The following is an 18,163-nucleotide window of genomic DNA, read 5'->3' on the forward strand; positions in this document are numbered from 1 at the left end:
AATTGTTTTTAGCGAAGTATTTGAGTGGGAGGACAATAGAACTTGATAAGATTTATGAACCTGAGCATAATGATTAGAGTAGCGCAGCATCGGAATTGGTTCCGGAAGCGGCCACGACGATCATGGCTCCCATGACTACAAAGTGTTTTAGCCATGGAGATCGAAGTACCTATTGAACCTTGTAGGTATGGTTTACTTTGTGATCAAATAAATGATTTGTGGACAAAGGATTGTTTTTGAACAATGATAAACCAACTACATACAAAGAAGTTATGATGGGCCCTGACTCCATTAAAATGGCTATGCGCCATGAAATCCAAGATAGGTGAATACTTTTTGAAAGTAAATTGATCTATAAAATTGATGGACTTGGATGGAATATCCTTGAATAAGCTCGACTTGTCGAAAAGTTGTTTACGACAAAGTTCAAAGAGTTGACTATGATAAGATTAGATCTTCCGTAGAGATGCTTATAGTCTATATGGATTATCCTAGTAATCGCTACATATTTCTTTTATGAGATATGATAGTAGGATGGCAGAAATACATTCCTTAACAGAAGTGTGTATGAAGGATGTATACTAGATACAAACCAAGAGTTTTGCTAGTCCGTGGAATACTAGATAGGTATACGAACTTCAATTGGATGAAGTGAGTATCACGGAGTTGGAATCTTCACCGGATGAAATAGTCAAAGAGTTTTTGATTTCATCAGAAACGATGAAGATGCTTGCATTTGCAAGAAATTAAGTGGGAGCGTTGAGACATATTTATAATACTTTATGTAGATGACATATAGTTGGTTATAAGTGATGTAATTATATACTTGATTATAAAAGGTTTCATTGAGAATTAACTTTAATGAAAGGATATGGAATGAAACATATTTAGTATCAAGATCTATGAAGATAGATTGAAACACATAATAAGTTTAAGTAAAAGTACATAGAATGGATATTGAAGTAGTTCAATATAGAAATATTAAGAAGGTGTTCTTTTCATGTGAAGGTTTAACAAGACTTGAGTGTATTTGACACTCAATGAGTAAAAACACATGAGTGATTATAGATCACGAATAATATGTACACAATCAGATGTCCTGTGCTCTAAAGTGTTATGAGCATGTACCAGAGTGATTCATGTGATGATCATTGGACGACAGTAAGAATATCCTTGAGTACTTTAGAAGAACCAAGGACATATATAGTTTTGTATGGGGTAGTGACAAACAAATCACTGTAAAGTGTTGCACCGATATTGGTTTGGTCACATATAAAAATGAATTTCAAATCTCAATTAGGCTAAGTGTTGTTCAAAAGGTAGCACAATGCTAGATTTAGAAGAGTTCTAAATATTGTGACGGATTCTACAAACGAAGGCAGAGTATATCATTGTTTTGACAATGAGTGAGAATGTTTAAGTCGAGGAGTTCTTTGAGAACTTGGTGTAGTTCCGATAGTGTCAGAACTTTGAAGCTATATTGTGTGTGATAATATTAGTGACATATTTCAGACTGCGGAATTAAGGTTCCACCAGAAGACCAAACATATACGATTAATGCCGACTCATTTGGAAAATGAGTGATGCGTTAAGACGCAAATAAATTGCAAAATACATACGTTTCTGAGCGTGTCAGATCCGTTGACTAAAACCTCTCCCGTGAGCAAAACATGATAAAGCACCAGAAGGCCAAGGTGTTATATCTTTACAAATGTAAACTAGATTATTGACTCTAGTGCAAGTGGGAGACTGTTGGAGATATGCCCAAGAGGCAATAATAAAATGGTTATTATAATATATCTTTGTGTTTATGATAAATGTTTGCATACCATGCTATAATTGTATTAACCGAAACATTGATACATGTGTGTTATGTAAACAACAAGGAGTCCCTAGTAAGCCTCTTGTTTAACTAGCTTGTTGATTAATAGATGATCATGGTTTCATGGTCATGAACATTGGATGTTATTAATAACAAGGTTATGTCATTAGGTGAATGATATAATGGACACACACCCAAATAAGCGTAGCATAAGATCATGTCATTAAGTTCAGTTTGCTATAAGCTTTCGATACATAGTTACCTAGTCCTTCGACCATGAGATCATGTAAATCACTTATACCGGAAGGGTACTTTGATTACATCAAACGCCACTGCGTAAATGGGTGGTTATAAAGGTGGGATTAAGTATTCGGAAAGTATGAGTTGAGGCATATGGATCAAGAGTGGGATTTGTCCATCCCGATGACGGATAGATATACTCTGGGCCCTCTCGGTGGAATGTCGTCTAATTAGCTTGCAAGCATATGAATGGTTCATAAGAGATGACATACCACGGTACGAGTAAAGAGTACTTATCAGGAGACGAGGTTGAACGAGGTATAGAGATACCGATGATCAAACCTCGGACAAGTAAAATATCGCGTGACAAAGGGAATCGGTATCGTATGTAAATGGTTCATTCGATCACTAAGTCATCGTTGAATATGTGGGAGCCATTATGGATCTCCAGATCCCGCTATTGGTTATTGGTCGGAGAGAAGTCTCAACCATGTCTGCATAGTTCGCGAACCGTAGGGTGACACACTTAAGGTTTGATGTCGTTTAAGTAGATATGGAATATGGAATGGAGTTTGAAGTTTTGTTCGGAGTCTCGGATGGGATCCAGGACATCACGAGGAGTTACAGAATGGTCCGTAGAATAAGATTCATGTATAGGAAGTCACTTTCCAACTTTGGAAATGATTCAGTGTATTTATGGAAGGTTCTAGAAGGTTCTAGAAAAGTCCGAAAGAAGTCACCATGGAAAGTGGAGTCCCGGAGGGACTCCACCTTGCATGGCCGGCCAACCCTAAGGGGGAGGAGTCCAAGGTGGACTCCACCTAAGGTGGCCGGCCACCCCCCTCAAGGAAAGGTGGGAGTCCCACCTTGAGTAGGACTCCCATCTTGAGTAGGTTTCCCACCTATGGCAAGTTTTGGTGTTGGGGTCTTATTCGAAGAAGTTCTCACTGGGTACTTCTGTCTGTGTACTTTTTGTGCTAATATTTTGGATTAAAATATTAGAAGTTGTGCTATTTTGTAATAAAGAAAAAATATAAATATCGCGAAGATACCAGTCGCACCCAACATGCAAAGAAAAAAAAAGCTAAATAAAAGTCCCGTTACGGTGTTTCAGTCCTTGCAGCAGCACAAACACCATCAAAGCACCACCTAGGTCCCCAAAAGCGACGGCTCCAAAAAAAGAAACAGTGCACACGCATTGTCGTCGCCCGATCGAAGATCTTAGGTTTCAACCTGAGGATAGTCCTCGCTCTTAAAATAGTGTCTTTAACAAGGACATTGTTAGACACAACCGACTAACGCCAAACCTTGAATTTTCAGCATGAAAGGTAAGGTTTTGAACTTCACTTGTAGTCGCCCACTTGCATACCGCTACTACGAAACCCGAAACACCAAGCAAATTCCTCATCGTCGTAAAGACTCAACCACCATTACTAGTCCCCAAATGTCAGCTTCGATGACATTCTCCGCCTCTGACTTCAGCATGGACCAAAAAATGTCCCCTGATAGCAACAACCTCCAAATGGTCGATGAAAAATATGGATGCCCACGATCAAATCCTATCTGATCCAGCCATCTCCAGACGTAGTAGGGAGTTCACCTATAGAGCCTTCCAGAACTCGACTCTCTAGCCATTAAGAGGATATTTATCAAGTAGATCTTCACTTAACGTGAGAGAAACCCTGTAAACACCGTCTTTGTTCAGCCGAGGCCCCACGCAATCAGCCATCACCGCGCGCCCAACCCACCAAGAAAAGCTAGCAGATCAAGGACGACCCTAGCCGCTAGGCCAGCACGACGACGAATGGTACTATGGCGGAGAAGATCGACGAACGGAGGGCAATGAAGGCCATGGTGGGGCGCAGCAAGCGCAACCCTTCGACCCATGGCCCAGACTGCCGCTAGCCAACGCGCGAAGAGGAGAAACAGGAGGGCGACGTCCTCACCCTTGCTGTCTTCGCCGGACAGGGAGGCCTGGGGATGTGGTTTTTCCGTGGAGGATGAGATCGCCCCAGAGCCACACGCACGTGTGACCGGGAGGCAGTTTTACTTTCCCCTTGGCGAGTCCAAAGTTATGCTATTAGCTGGAAGTTTTGCATCGTTAGCCAATACTTCCAACAAAGTCTTCACCTCACCTTAAGGTTGAAACCAATACCTAGTGAATCCGGCCATGGATGATTGGCTCACTCCAAGATCATTTCAGATTCACCACCTCACACCATGCTTCTCTTCAGAAACTTTACATGGCACATAATAGAAAGAGAGAGGGGAAAGAATGAGAGCACTAGGACAGCAAACACATGTAACACACTACCTTGCTAGGGCTAAAGGAGATGCACAAGCTATATCACACGCATGAATGGTTGGTTACATCTGCTGAGAGTGGCAGCATTTCACTTGTCACGGGCAATTGGAGTTCTTCCCTGGGCCGCCGTAGTAGAAGTAGGTGCCCCAGTCGCCATTGTTGCCGTTCTGCACGTCGTAGCAGTTGGACTGCTCGGTGAACGTGCCCACTCCCTTGGGTGCCTTGAGCTGGTTTGTGCTGTCCACCACCTGGATGTTCTTGAAGTAGCTTGACTTGCCGAACCCTTCCTCGGGGAACCGCCCGCTGCCCATCTGTGTCGAGGTGTGCGCGCCATCGGGCTCCAAGTTTACCACCTCCCCGCCCCACTCGATCATCGACGCGCTGTCAGCAAGGTATGAGAAGAGGAAGGATGGCCAGTAGCCGAGGACATATTCCTTGCCAAACTGCATCCACCAGTTCCCTTCCTTTGGGTCCTGCTCACAAATCATGCGCACATAATAGAATCATTAGCGATGTGTAGTGGTACATATGCTTTGGAGGATATATTTTTGAAGGAACCAAGTATGAGTCAGAGGAGCGTGCTGAAGAGCACAACACCAAGTGGCCAAAGATTCTATGGCCACTGTGTGTTCTTGTGTTAGTTCTGAAGGCACTAAGTAAAGGCATGTGGGAATTTCAGTTATTAGTATAAACTGCTCACCTTCCAGATTAGTATACTGATACCATACTGTGAGCCAGCAAGGTTGGAGATCGGGAAGATGCTCGCCCCCATGGCAATCTCGCTGTTGACCTGAATGAACCCTGAACACAATATGTTGTAGCACCCAGTTGCTTGGTATGCATCACTCTAGAAAATGCCCAATAGCAAAATCAATGGGCGAAACAATGAGTTCAATGCGTCGATGGCAGAATGCTTCCAACGGGAACATAGAAGTCATCAATATAACCATGAGCAACTGAGTTTGTGAGGCTTACGGTCCAGTATGTGAACAGCCTAGTGTTGTTGTCTCCATAGAGGTCAGGGCTAACCTGATGAACAAAACAGTGCATATTACTATATATCACACACACGCCTCACGTGGTATCCGCAGAATTACTTGAAACAAGCATGAATCAGTGAACGAAATGAAGCACACTAGTTCAGGTTCTTCTTCACAGTACCTGCCACCCGGCCTCGATGCTGTTGAGGTCCGCCCCGAATGATCCCCCCAAGATCCATAGCTGGGATAGACTGAACTCGTTAGGCTGCTGGATTTTGGGCTCCCACACATTAATGGTGGCTTTTGCACCATAGTACTTGTCCCCCTCGACGTACGCTATTGCGTGCTGAATTCCACAACAAGACTTCAGTAAGTACAAGGTATCAATTGCAATCACCATGCTCTTCAATCTCAAACAGGATAAGCAGAAAGTACTTGGTGGCCACCCTCGTTGAGCATCGTAAGATCAACGGACATCGGGTTCGGGGCGGGATGCTGTTTCCTGCCGTACCGCCGCATGGAGCTCACTCGGAATAGGTCCTCCTTCTTAGTTCTCCTGATTGGGACAGTGCCCTCCTTGCACCTGCCGTTCTGATGCCACAGCTGGAGCATCGGCTTCTTGTCACCGTTGTCGGAGGCCAGGCTGCTCTTAGCATCATCATACAAGCCTTCTGGGTGGTAGGCCGGTCTCAACTGTGACAATGAAAAGATAAAAAAGATTGCGGTTGTCACGGTGACTCGGTGAGTGCGTCCATGCCATGGATAATCATTGGATAGTGGAAGATTTTAGTACCTGGAGAGTGTGGTTCTTGAGAAGAGGATGATCGAAGGCCGGTTGGTGTGAGATGTGCATGCAGTCGATGATGTCTCCATCTGGGCTCTGCAACGGTTTGCAAATAATAATGAGAAAAAGGGTACTACATATCTGAGTCAGAAACAGAGAAAACATTGTGTTCTTGGCACACTGATGCACATGTTAACTTGTTACAGAACAGCTTCGAGTTTGCAACTTCCAACAAGAATGCAATGTAGGGTCGAACGTAGCGAGACGCTGTTGAACGTAACTCACTCTTTGACTGTAAGAGCCCACTAGTAATTGCTCTCAATATCAACTAATTCGAACTACAACTATGGATTACAAGGAATAAGGTGAAGATCTAGAAGAAGGAGGAGGAGAACAAGCAACACACGCACACGCTACAGGCCTACAGCCGAGCCTCGGCCGAAGCCGCCGTTTCTGTCCAGTTCCCAGCCAACCCCCTTCATCCTTCCATGAGTTTAGTCTTGTGGAATAAAATTTGTAAGTTTGAAGCATAACAGCACATGCATTTGGTTGTCCTTCAAGTCTGAAGCATAACAACACATCCACAAAATACACTGTCCGAGCAATTGGTCGAACATGGTGACCGTGCAGTGCAGCGACCCAGGAAGCATCCACTGGGAGCGTCTCATCACATACCACAGATGCAGCAACCTCGAGGACAAGGTCGCCAGTGGTTGCAAACGAGTTGGGTGCTGTGGACGGGATGAGTGCAACTGCTGCTGCTGCATATACAGAGGCGTCGTGGCCTGGGCATTCCGCCGAGCAGGTAGTGGGCGGCGAAGAATCCAACGACGCCGCTGCGGGAACGCGTGTGTGAGCCGCCGTGCATGTCGAGGCCGCAGTCGATCTGATGGTGGAGATGGCTTGCGCAGAGGTCGGAGAGGAGGTCGCACGTACTTGCTTGCTCATGGCATGGCAGTACTCGCGGGAGGCGCCAAGGGTGGTAGTCGAGCGAGTCTTTGATGTAGCCGTCGCCGCTGCTGCTAAGGCGCGAGCACGGTAGGAGGCGAACTTGGCCTCGTAGATCTCATCCGTCTCGGACATGATCATGTGGTAGAGAAGCTTGGACTCTTCCGAGAGTGAATCCATGGCTTTTTGGTGGTGGGGAAAAAGTTTGACACCACTTGTAAGAGAGAGCCCACTAGTAATTGCTCTCAATATCAACTAATTCGAACTACAACCATGGATTACAAGGAATAAGGTGAAGATCTAGAAGGAGGAGGAGGAGAACAACACACGCACACGCTAGGTAGATAGTTTATCGGATCGTCGAAATCTAGAATTTATCCCATCCAAATCGGTATCGCCATCCTCCGCGGTCTTCTTGGCGGCTTCCTCCGCGGCATCCTCCGCCTCTAGCTCCACGACCATCTTGTCATACCAATCGGGATCCTCCGCGGCTTTCTTGGCGGCTTCCTCCGCGGCTTCCTCCACCTCTAGCTCCGCGACCATCTTGTCGATCCAATCGGGATCGTCGTCGTCAGAGCTATCGTCGACTACGATAGTGGGAGGCGGCGCCAAGGATGAAGACGGATGAGCGGCGGCTGCCGCAGCTCGCTGCGCCGCCAGTTGCGCATAGAACTCAAGCTCCTCTTCGACATGTTGTGGATGCGCCGCACCGAAGGCGGCCATGTCCGCCTCATCACGGTTGCGGATGGACATCCGCATGTATTCCCGGCGGACGGCGCGCTCCTCGGCGCGGGTAACAATGTTGAACGCCGGCGCCACGAACTCCGCCGCCGCGAGGTTGTCGACGTCGAAGAAGTTCTGCGGCCCAACAACGACGTCGTAGCGCCACACCATGACGTCGTACGCGCGGGCGGCGAGTTCGGCCGACTCGAAAGTCCTGAGCCAAAACCGCTCGCCGCCGCGCGTGATCTCGGAGGCCCACCGGCCGGAGGGGCGAAGCCGCACGCCGTGGTAGTCGGTGGACGAGCGCGACAGGGCGCGGCGCGACGACATCTCGACCGCAGGCGGAGGCGGAGGCGGAGGCAGGACGGGGCGGCGGCCGATTCAGCTCGGGCGCAGGCGGGGCGGCGGGGGTCGGCGGGGCCAGGCGGGATTGGGCAGGGGTCGGCGGAATCAGGTCGGGGGCGGCGCGGGGGGAAGAAGGAAGGAGGAGCGGTTGGAGGGATATTTCCCTCCCGCGACGCGCGTTGACCAGATGAAGGGGCCTGGGTAATTTGCCCCTCAAACTGGGTTTGTACAGGTTGGGATGAAAAATGAGGACCGGGCCTTCAAAAAAATTTGAGGGCTTAAGGGTTTGAGCCTTTGAGGGCTCGGCGCCAATTTTCTGCCTTGGTCTTCAAAAAAGCAGTTATTTTGAGGATTTGACCAGTTTAAGGGTTCTGCTAGTAATGCTCTTGGTAGCCACCTCCCTCCATATCAAGTAGGATGGTCGCTGACATTGACACTCAAAAACTGCTCAAATTTGAAAGGGGGAAAACTGTTTGCAAAAATCAGAAAGGTTTTGCCCCTTTTCGATTGGAGAAGGCTACTCTGGCAGAACCAGCCTGGATGGATGCAACGCCCATCTTTCCTGCTCCACTTTGCTTGAAATTCCCTAATCTAGCACCAAAAGATTCTTTTTCAAAAAATTCTCTAAAAGCAGCAACGGAGCACCAAGAAAGAATAACCCAAAAGAAGCAGAGTAAAAGCAAACTTTTCTGAATTCGGATAACACAACTTGTAGCTCCAGCTTGCTCCAATCCTACAAAATGCAGCTATAATACTATACCAAAATCCAGAGGAAAATTAACCCCAAGAACAACTCCAAAACAAAGCATTTCACATCAAATAAATCTTCTTCAACTCCCATTTACTCAAGTACATCGACTCAAAGTTCACTGGCGACAACGAAATAAGAGAAGCCCCGTGGTGGAAATCCAGTTCATGAACTGTCAGCATGTACCTCGATGCTCTTGACTGCCGGCTTGTTGAGCCGCTTCAGGTGCCGGTGCACCCTCGCCGCCGGCGACCTAGCCTCCACCACGGCCGCCCACAGAACGCAGAGCGCCGCCGCGGCCAGAAACCGCGAAAATCCACCGCGTGCCGCCGCCATGCGCGCCAGGCCCTAGGATGACGCTTCCAAGTCCTAGGCCACAGCAGCAACCAATTCCTCGCTTCGCACCTCGGCTCACCCTCCCCTTTGTTTTCCTCTCAATCCCTCCTCCTGAACCCAAATCGCAAGAAGGCTCACACAGGAAGGACCCTCGCCGCCACGCCGGCGGCCAGGCCACGGCGAACGCTGTTCTGAGAAAACCGCAGCAATGCGGGGCGCTCTGGGCGGCTTCCCCTTCCTTTCGTACTGGATGCTGCTGCTGCGGTTGCTGTTGACAGTGCCAATGGGGAGCGTACAGTGAGCTCACTAGCAAGTGGGAATAGACTGGTCTCTGGTGCCTGCCATGGCTTTCGCCGTTTCCGAGCTATAGTTGCGGGCGGCTTCACGACCAAAATACCCTTACGTTAGGGCATCTCCAACGGGGCGACCCAAACCCCGCCCGCGCGTCCGTTTGGGTCCAGCCGGACAAAAACCCGGCCCAGCGCGCGAACCCATCCCTAAAACGGATGGCCGCGGCGTCCGGAACGACGCAAACCTGGACCAAATCTGGGCCGGGTTTGTGTGGCCGCGGACGCGAAAGGCTGGTCGGTCGCGTCCGCCCCTTGTCCGCCCCTGGCCCGCGTGTCATAGACATAAACATTTGTTTTCATTAAAAAGAACCCATTACAATTTTTTTTAACTACTACTACTTCTATCCTACTACGTACGGGGACGGCGGCCGCCGGCGCATCCTCGCCGGCTCGCCGTCGGGGCCGTGGATTTCACTCAACGCGGGCGGCCTGTACGCGTGAGGATTCCACTCCAGCTTACCAGCTGGGTGGCGCGGCGGCGGCGGCGGCGGCGGCGGCGGCGGAGGCCTTCATCCTCCTCCTCCTTTCCGTCCGAGCACCTCGGGCGCGCTCGCGCTCCGCCTCGCCTCTGCGGCGGAACCATCCGCTTCCCGCATACCTCAAGCTCTGCAGGCGGCGCGTTCCACAACGGTGCGCGCCTCCAGCGGAAGCGAGGCGGGGGCACGGGCCTCGTGGTTCTCCTGCCGCCGGCGCATGCGCTCTTGCCGGCCGCGCTCCGCCGACTCGGCATCCTCCCGGGCGCGCCGCTCGGACGAGGGCATCTGGATGAGGTGACGGGTTGCTCGCATAGCGATCAGCTCGTTCTTCTGGCCGAGGAGGTCGCCTAAGCGGCGGCGGCCGGCCCGCCAGGTGGCCTCGTGCTCCTTCGTCACGCGCGTGAGGTCGGCGAGACGCTCCTCGATGGCGGCGTTGATGTTCGCCGGCGCGAGGTCCTCCTCGTCGACGGGCTCCTCCGCGGCGGCCGCCCTCCTCCGCGACCTCGTACCGGCCGTCCGCGGTCTCGTGCCAGCCCTCCGCGGCCGCCTCCACCATCTCCGCGTCACCGGCCTTCTTTGCCGCCGCCTCGGCAGCGACGCGGAGCGCCTCGTCGTCGGCGACCCACCGCGAGTCCGCGCGCTCCTCCTACTCCGTCCGCGGGAACCTGGCCCGGGCGGCGAGGGAGAGCTTGGCCCATGTGGCCTGCAGGGTGCGCGGCATGGCGCCGGAGAAGGTGTAGGGGAGATGATGGTGTTGCGGTCTGTGTGAGACCGCCGCCGTCTTTTATAGCCGGCGGCCTGGCGGGAAACTTGGGCGCTCGCGCGCGCCAATGGCGTTTTCGCGCGCGCGGGAACCTTGGTGCGCGCGGGAACTTTCCCGCGCGTTCCACCGCCCACCAAGGCTGTCCCGTCGAGGCCTGCCATGGCGCAGCGCCGCGCAAGGAAGACGAACCACGTGGCGTCTCTTTGGGTCGCCGCGTTGGGCGCCGCGTGCGACCCAAACGGACACGCGGACGCGGGGCGCTGTCCGCGTGTCCGCGCGGCCACGCAAACGGCCCAAAACGGATGGCCCAGCGCGTCCGTTTGGGTCACGCGGTTGGAGATGCCCTTACTCCATGATTCCTGAATTATAAGGACGTCTCCAACGGGTCTAAAATGCGTCAGAACATGTCTAACGGCTCGACGCATAGTGACCGAGTTGTCGACAGAGACGTAAATTTGGCTCAAATATGCATCTCAGGTGCGTTCGTGGATGCGCCGAGTGTCCGTTCGCGTCTGACACACGTTTCGTTGGGTCTGCCTGGCAGCGACCCAGACTCGATGCGTCTTCTCAGCCATGCTAGTACTAGCGCCGAGGCGTCGCTTCGGCAGTCTACGCCACGTTAATGGTGATGCCTTGTATGTCGAGCGGCTACCGCCCACCTCTACCAACAAAATAATGGCAATGCCACGCGTGTCGCGCCCCATCGGCTGCCTCTAAGGGGCGCGCGCATCTCATCTCCTCCCACACAAATCCTAGCCACCGCACAACCTCCACTGTAGCGCCGCCTCCACACATCCCTTCGCCTTTGCCATGAACAGCGTCGGGCGCGGCCAGGCTAATGGCATCCGCCTGCGACTCCACCTCCCCCGGTCGAGAGCTCCGACGAGGAGGACGACGAAAGCACGGACAACGTCATCGACACGCAAAGTTCATGGCTGACGCGGAGCAGGAAGCATAGGAGGAGCGGGCGGTCTGATGACCCACAAGTATAGGGGATCGCAACAGTCTTCGAGGGAAGTAAAATCCAAATTTATTGATTCGATACAAGGGGAGGTAAAGAATACTTATAAGCCTTAACAACGGAGTTGTCAATTCAGCTGCACCTGGAAAAGCACTAGTAACAGGGGTGATGTGAAAGCATCAGTAATATGGGAGCAATGGCAATAATAACACAGCAGTAACACAGAGAATATGGCACAGGAAAATATTCCAGTTTGTAGTTGACTGTAGAGCAATGATGATGACAGAAGGACCGGGGTTCCCAGCTATCTACACTAGTGGTAACTCTCCAAATAACATGTGTTGGGTGAACAAATTACGTTGGGCAATTGATAATTGTGAAGGCATGACAATGCATGCTATGATAAGATAAAGGTTATTGTAGTATTTAATTGGGCATTACAACATTATTTGTTTTATATTTGATGACTATAAATTAGCTATGTGGACATTTTAATCAAAAAATGGTGACATAGATAGCTTGCATGCAAGGATATATCAATAATGAATGTTAATGGGGATGACATGGATATTTGATTGGCTAATGGAATAGATGATGTGGATGACTTGCATGTAGCTAGAGATAGACTAACATTAATTGCAGTTAGTGGGGTTTTGCTTTATAGGAAGTATAGATAAGCAGGGCTATATTCATATTTACATGTATATCTATAATAGATTAATAATTTCACTAATATTGAGGCAAATTTAATCATTCTAGAGTATACCTAGGATTAACAAAATTCATTGTTAATTAATCAAAAACAAGAAATCAGAATCCTTTTGTATCTTAGCACGGTATCATAGGCAAAATGCTTATGTGGCACTATGGTTGATGAGGAGATATGCTAGTGTTGTATCGTAGACTAGCCACAATGGGAGTATCATATATATATATATAGCTAGTATATATCATGTGTGCCATATTGGCAAAAATCTGATGTGGCACAACAATAATTAACGAGGAGAGAGGTGGGAGTGGTATCATAGTTAGATACTGTATCATAGCACATAAAACTAGAAAACTTGATGTCAAATACATTATGTACACAAATTTGCATTGAGATTCAACAAAACATTAAATATGTTAAAATTATGATGCTGCCTTATTATATATACTATACATTATAGAGGTGGTATCATAAACTAGTATCATATGCATGATACTAGTGCATACTTCTCGTTGTGAGTATATATAGCTAGTTACCACCTCCCTCTCTGTGATACAATAATATCACCAAAATACTTTGTAGTGTGTGATGTTACTAGCGAAGTTACTCTCACTATGAGCAGTCTTAGCTAAGAAACTGCACTTGCACGGAACCGTATGCAAAATACAATCGATCATAGCCCAATCACATGCATGCATGTCCCAAAAATCATTAAATGTAGATACAATGCTTAAGGCTGCGCATAGTGGAGAGTAACTTAGTCTAGTAACATATGTCATGTTACTAGTCTAAGTTACTGTCTCCATAGTGGCACTAGTAACATATGGATCTTCAATGACGGTATGATACTGACTGTTTGGAAATCCGTCAGCGATTGTCTTTTTCTATGACGATAGGGCGTTTTCGCGTCACAGATGACGATTGGGCTGCTCTGCCCGAAAAAATAGTGACGGGCGAGGTCTAAACGTCCGCGATTGTGCAGAAATGAGCGTCGCGGGTGGTTGGCGGCCCGAAATGCTGAGTCAGCAGGGGCTGGGCGTCACAACAACTGGGCTTCGGGTCTGTGGACACACCTGACCCACACTATGCACGCTCCTGTTCACGTACTTTTCTATTTGTTCGCACAACAGTCCAAGGCCTGCACCACTGGGACCCATATTTGTAAGGGGAGACAACCACTGTCTGCACACATGTACCTGGCCTGCACCACTCGGGCCCGCATGTCAGGTGCCGACACGACCCACGTGCGTGGGGCCGCTCGTTCCGACAGCCTCCCAGCATGCAAAGTGGCCCAGAACTGTCAGTACCACCAACATGGGACCACATGTCAGTTGCCATGCCATTTTTTCCGCACGTGCCAGCTCAAGTGTCTACCTGTCGTCAATTCTGGACGCATGGCCCCGCAGGTCAGAGCCTTCCGTGACCCTTCTCTGAGAGTTTGGGTGGGTCCGGCATGCCAGAGATCTGTGGGGGCCGCATGTCAGAGCCTGCTGGGACCCTTCTCTGAGAGTTTTGGTGGGTCTGGCATCCCAGAGATCTGTGGGGGCCGCATGTCAGAGCCTGGTGGGACCCTTCTCTGAGAGCTTTGGTGGGTCCGGCATGCCAGAGATCTATGGGGGCCGCATGTTAGAGCCTTGTGGGACCCACGTATGACACTTTTAGTGGGTCCGGCATGCCAGAGATCTGTGGGGTCCGCATGTCAGAGCCTTGTGGGACCCATGTATGACAGTTTTAGTGGGTCCAACATGCCAGAGATCTGTGGGTTTCGCATGTCAAAACCTGGTAGGTCCCAGCATGCCCGAGCTTGGTGGGCCAAACATGCCAGAGTATGGACCCAATATGTCAGAACTTGTGGGGGACGTATGTCAGAGCTTGGTGGGTCCCTGGTCCCAACCCCGTCGGGCCCACATGTACCCGTGGGACCTACTGGATTCACTATGTGTCTCACCTGTCAGCTACGCATCGTGGTGTCCTTGGGCCAGATTGGCTGACTAAAGGCCCAAGGCCAATTTATTCAGGTCGAAACAAGAGAAAATTAATCGGCCTATGGTGGCCCGTCTAACGTGCAACTGTCATTTATTCGTGAAATTATTGTGGGCTTATGCTGCCCTGTCTAGCATGCACACAGCGCTAGTCCTCTAGTTGGTTATCCTCGGCGGCCTGGGAGCCACAGCCACTACGCGGTAACTATTGTGCGCCCAAAGAGGAAATTACCTTGCTGGCTTACTGTTTGGCCGACAAGTGACCTACAATGTAGATTGATGGCCACCTGCCGCTGTGAGGATCTCGGGGTAACAGATTTACAAACTGAAGTTTGGAAATCTGTTGGGGAGAACAATTACGTTGCCCTTGTGTGCCCTTCCCAAAGACTCTCAAGCAGGTCTGTAGGAGACGAACTAGGATTTCTTATCAATACTAACGTCTGGGTTCAAGTACATTCCGTATAGAAACAAAATAGAAAACAATATAACAGAAACAACAAAAAATAGGAAATGAAACAGAAATAGAAACCAAAACAGCTACATCGTCTAACTGGGCCGGCCCATACCAGGCCCGGGTTATTCTACATCCCTATCATGCATTCAGGATTTACGCGCAACTAGGCAACAACTATTGTGATCAGATCCTAGTACTCCTAAGGCCTTGTACAGCTTATTTTCTGGTCTATGCCATAATAACATCGAGCAAGTTGTGGAAGGTCTAGACTCCAGAAAACTTGATCACTCTAACAGCCGATATCAATGCGTAAGATGAAAAGGAACCAAATCTCTTAATAAATAAAGTAAGTACAAATATAACTAAGTGCCAACTTTCATGGATTTCAGTTATGATCTATTCATCCTAGCATTCATGTCAAATCTGAGTACATCATTCTAGTGTTTGTCTGGGCGGGACAAGGAATTCATATATTGGCATAGCCACCACAACGGGATGGTGGAAATTAATCATTTGAGTCAAAACCACCTCCTACTATGCACGTGTGAAATACACGATAAACTTTCGAGGATAGCATCAACCAATAGATGCAGCGGAAAAACAAGCACAAGCACACTGCTTATGTGACAAAAGGATTTACGTGGAAAGCTGATGCGCGTGAAACACACGTCCGTTGGGAACCTCAAGAGGAAGGTGTGATGTGCACAACAGTAAGTTTTCCCTCAGAAAGAAACCAAGGTTTATCGAACCAGGAGGAGCCAAGAAGCACGTTGAAGGTTGATGGCGGAGGGATGTAGTGCGGCGCAACACCAGTGATTCCGGCGCCAACGTGGAACCTGCACAACACAACCAAAGTACTTTGCCCCAACGTAATAAAGCAGGTTGTCAATCTCACCGGCTTGCTGTAACAAAGGATTAACCGTATTGTGTGGAAGATGATTGTTTGCAGAAAACAGTAAAGAACAATTGCAGTAGATTGTATGCGATGTAAAGAATAGGACCGGGGTCCACAGTTCACTAGAGGTGTCTCTCCCATAAGATAAATAGCATGTTGGGTGAACAAATTACAGTCGGGCAATTGACAAATAGAGAGGGCATGACAATGCACATACATGATATGATAAGTATTGTGAGATTTAATTGGGCATTACGACAAAGTACATAGACCGCTATCCAGCATGCATCTATGCCTAAAAAGTCCACCTTCAGGTTATCATCCGAACCCCTTCCGGTATTAAGTTGCAAACAACAGACAATTGCATTAAGTATGGTGCGTAATGTAATCAATAACTACATCCTTGGACATAGCATCAATGTTTTATCCCTAGTGGCAACAGCACATCCACAACCTTAGAACTTTCTCATCCTTGTCCTGCATTTAATGGAGGCATGAACCCACTATCGAGCATAAATACTCCCTCTTGGAGTTAAGAGTAAAAACTTGGCCAGAGCCTCTACTAATAACGGAGAGCATGCAAGATCATAAACAACACATAGGTAATAGATTGATAATTAACATAACATAGTATTCTCTATCCATCGGATCCCGACAAACACAACATATAGCATTACAGATAGATGATCTTGATCATGTTAGGCAGCTCACAAGATCCGACAATGAAGCACATAAGGAGAAGACGACCATCTAGCTACTGCTATGGACCCATAGTCTAGGGGTGAACTACTCACTCATCACTCCGGAGGCGATCATGGCGATGAAGAGTTCTCCGGGAGATGATTCCCCTCTCCGGCAGGGAGCCGGAGGCGATCTCCAGAATCCCCCGAGATGGGATTGGCGGCGGCGGCGTCTCAGTAAGGTTTTCCGTATCGTGGCTCTCGGTACTGGGGGTTTTGCGACGAAGGCTTTAAGTAGGCGGAAGGGCAACGCGGGGGGCCACACGAGGGCCCCACACACCAGGGCCGCGCGGCCAAGACCTAGGCCGCGCCGCCCTGTTGTGGCGGCGCCTCGTGGCCCCACTTCCTTTCCCCCTCGGTCTTCTGGAAGCTTCGTGCAAAAATAGGACCCTGGGCGTTGATTTCGTCCAATTCCGAGAATATTTCCTTTGTAGGATTTCTGAAACCAAAAACAAAGCAGAAAACAAAGAATCGGGCTCTTCGGCATCTTGTTAATAGGTTAGTGCCGGAAAATGCATAAATACGACATATAATGTGTATAAAACATGTAGATATCATCAATAATGTGTCATGGAACATAAGAAATTATCGATACGTCGGAGACGTATCAGCATCCCCAAGCTTAGTTCCTGCTCGTCCCGAGCAGGTAAACGATAACAAAGATAATTTACGAGTGACATGCCATCATAACCTTGATCATACTATTGTAAGCATATGTAATGAATGCAGCGATCAAAACAATGGTAATGACATGAGTAAACAAATGAATCATAAAGCAAAGACTTTTCATGAATAGTACTTCAAGACAAGCATCAATAAGTCTTGCATAAGAGTTAACTCATAAAGCAATAAATCAAAGTAAAGGTATTGAAACAACACAAAGGAAGATTAAGTTTCAGCGGTTGCTTTCAACTTATAACATGTATATCTCATGGATAATTGTCAACATAGAGTAATATAACAAGTGCAATATGCAAGTATGTAGGAATCAATGCACAGTTCACACAAGTGTTTGCTTCTTGAGGTGGAGAGAGATAGGTGAACTGACTCAACATAAAAGTAAAAGAAAGGTCCTTCAAAGAGGAAAGCATCAATTGCTATATTTGTGCTAGAGCTTTTATTTTGAAAACATGAAACAATTTTGTCAACGGTAGTAATAAAGCATATGTATCATGTAAATTATATCTTACAAGTTGCAAGCCTCATGCATAGTGTACTAATAGTGCCCGCACCTTGTCCTAATTAGCTTGGACTACCAGGATCATCGCAATACACATGTTTTAACCAAGTGTCACAAAGGGGTACCTCCATGCCGCCTGTACAAAGGTCTAAGGAGAAAGCTCGCATTTTGGATTTCTCGCTTTTGATTATTCGCAACTTAGACATCCATACCGGGACAACATGGACAACAGATAATGGACTCCTCTTTAATGCATAAGCATGTAGCAACAATTAGTGTTCTCATATGAGATTGAGGATATATGTCCAAAACTGAAACTTCCACCATGATTCATGGTTTTAGTTAGCGGCCCAATGTTCTTCTCTAACAATATGCATGCTCTAACCATTAAGTGGTAGATCTCCCTTACTTCAGACAAGACG

The 18,163-nt window shown here is 48.4% G+C and overlaps 1 protein-coding gene across 3 annotated transcripts; it reads right to left on the minus strand.

Annotated features, from left to right (window-relative positions):
• Nucleotides 1–4,259: 4,259 nt before the first annotated feature.
• On the minus strand, nucleotides 4,260–9,581 carry LOC127323350 (protein neprosin). 3 transcript variants are annotated; one of them, XM_051351510.2, is made up of 7 exons: nucleotides 9,082–9,581; nucleotides 6,141–6,227; nucleotides 5,783–6,040; nucleotides 5,529–5,693; nucleotides 5,343–5,396; nucleotides 5,068–5,214; nucleotides 4,260–4,840 (listed from the first exon to the last, which is right to left on the minus strand). In XM_051351510.2, exons 1-7 carry the CDS (start codon nucleotides 9,229–9,231, stop codon nucleotides 4,463–4,465), a joined length of 1,239 nt encoding a protein of 412 aa, XP_051207470.1. In that variant the 5' UTR covers nucleotides 9,232–9,581; the 3' UTR covers nucleotides 4,260–4,462. The 3 variants fall into 3 exon arrangements, with proteins under 3 accessions (XP_051207470.1, XP_051207469.1, XP_051207468.1); XM_051351509.2 differs by lacking the exon at nucleotides 9,082–9,581 and adding an exon at nucleotides 7,068–7,404; XM_051351508.2 differs by lacking the exon at nucleotides 9,082–9,581 and adding an exon at nucleotides 6,807–7,404.
• Nucleotides 9,582–18,163: the final 8,582 nt, after the last annotated feature.

Source organism: Lolium perenne, chromosome 2, assembly GCF_019359855.2.
Source record: "Lolium perenne isolate Kyuss_39 chromosome 2, Kyuss_2.0, whole genome shotgun sequence".
NCBI classification, from domain to species: Eukaryota; Viridiplantae; Streptophyta; class Magnoliopsida; order Poales; family Poaceae; genus Lolium; species Lolium perenne.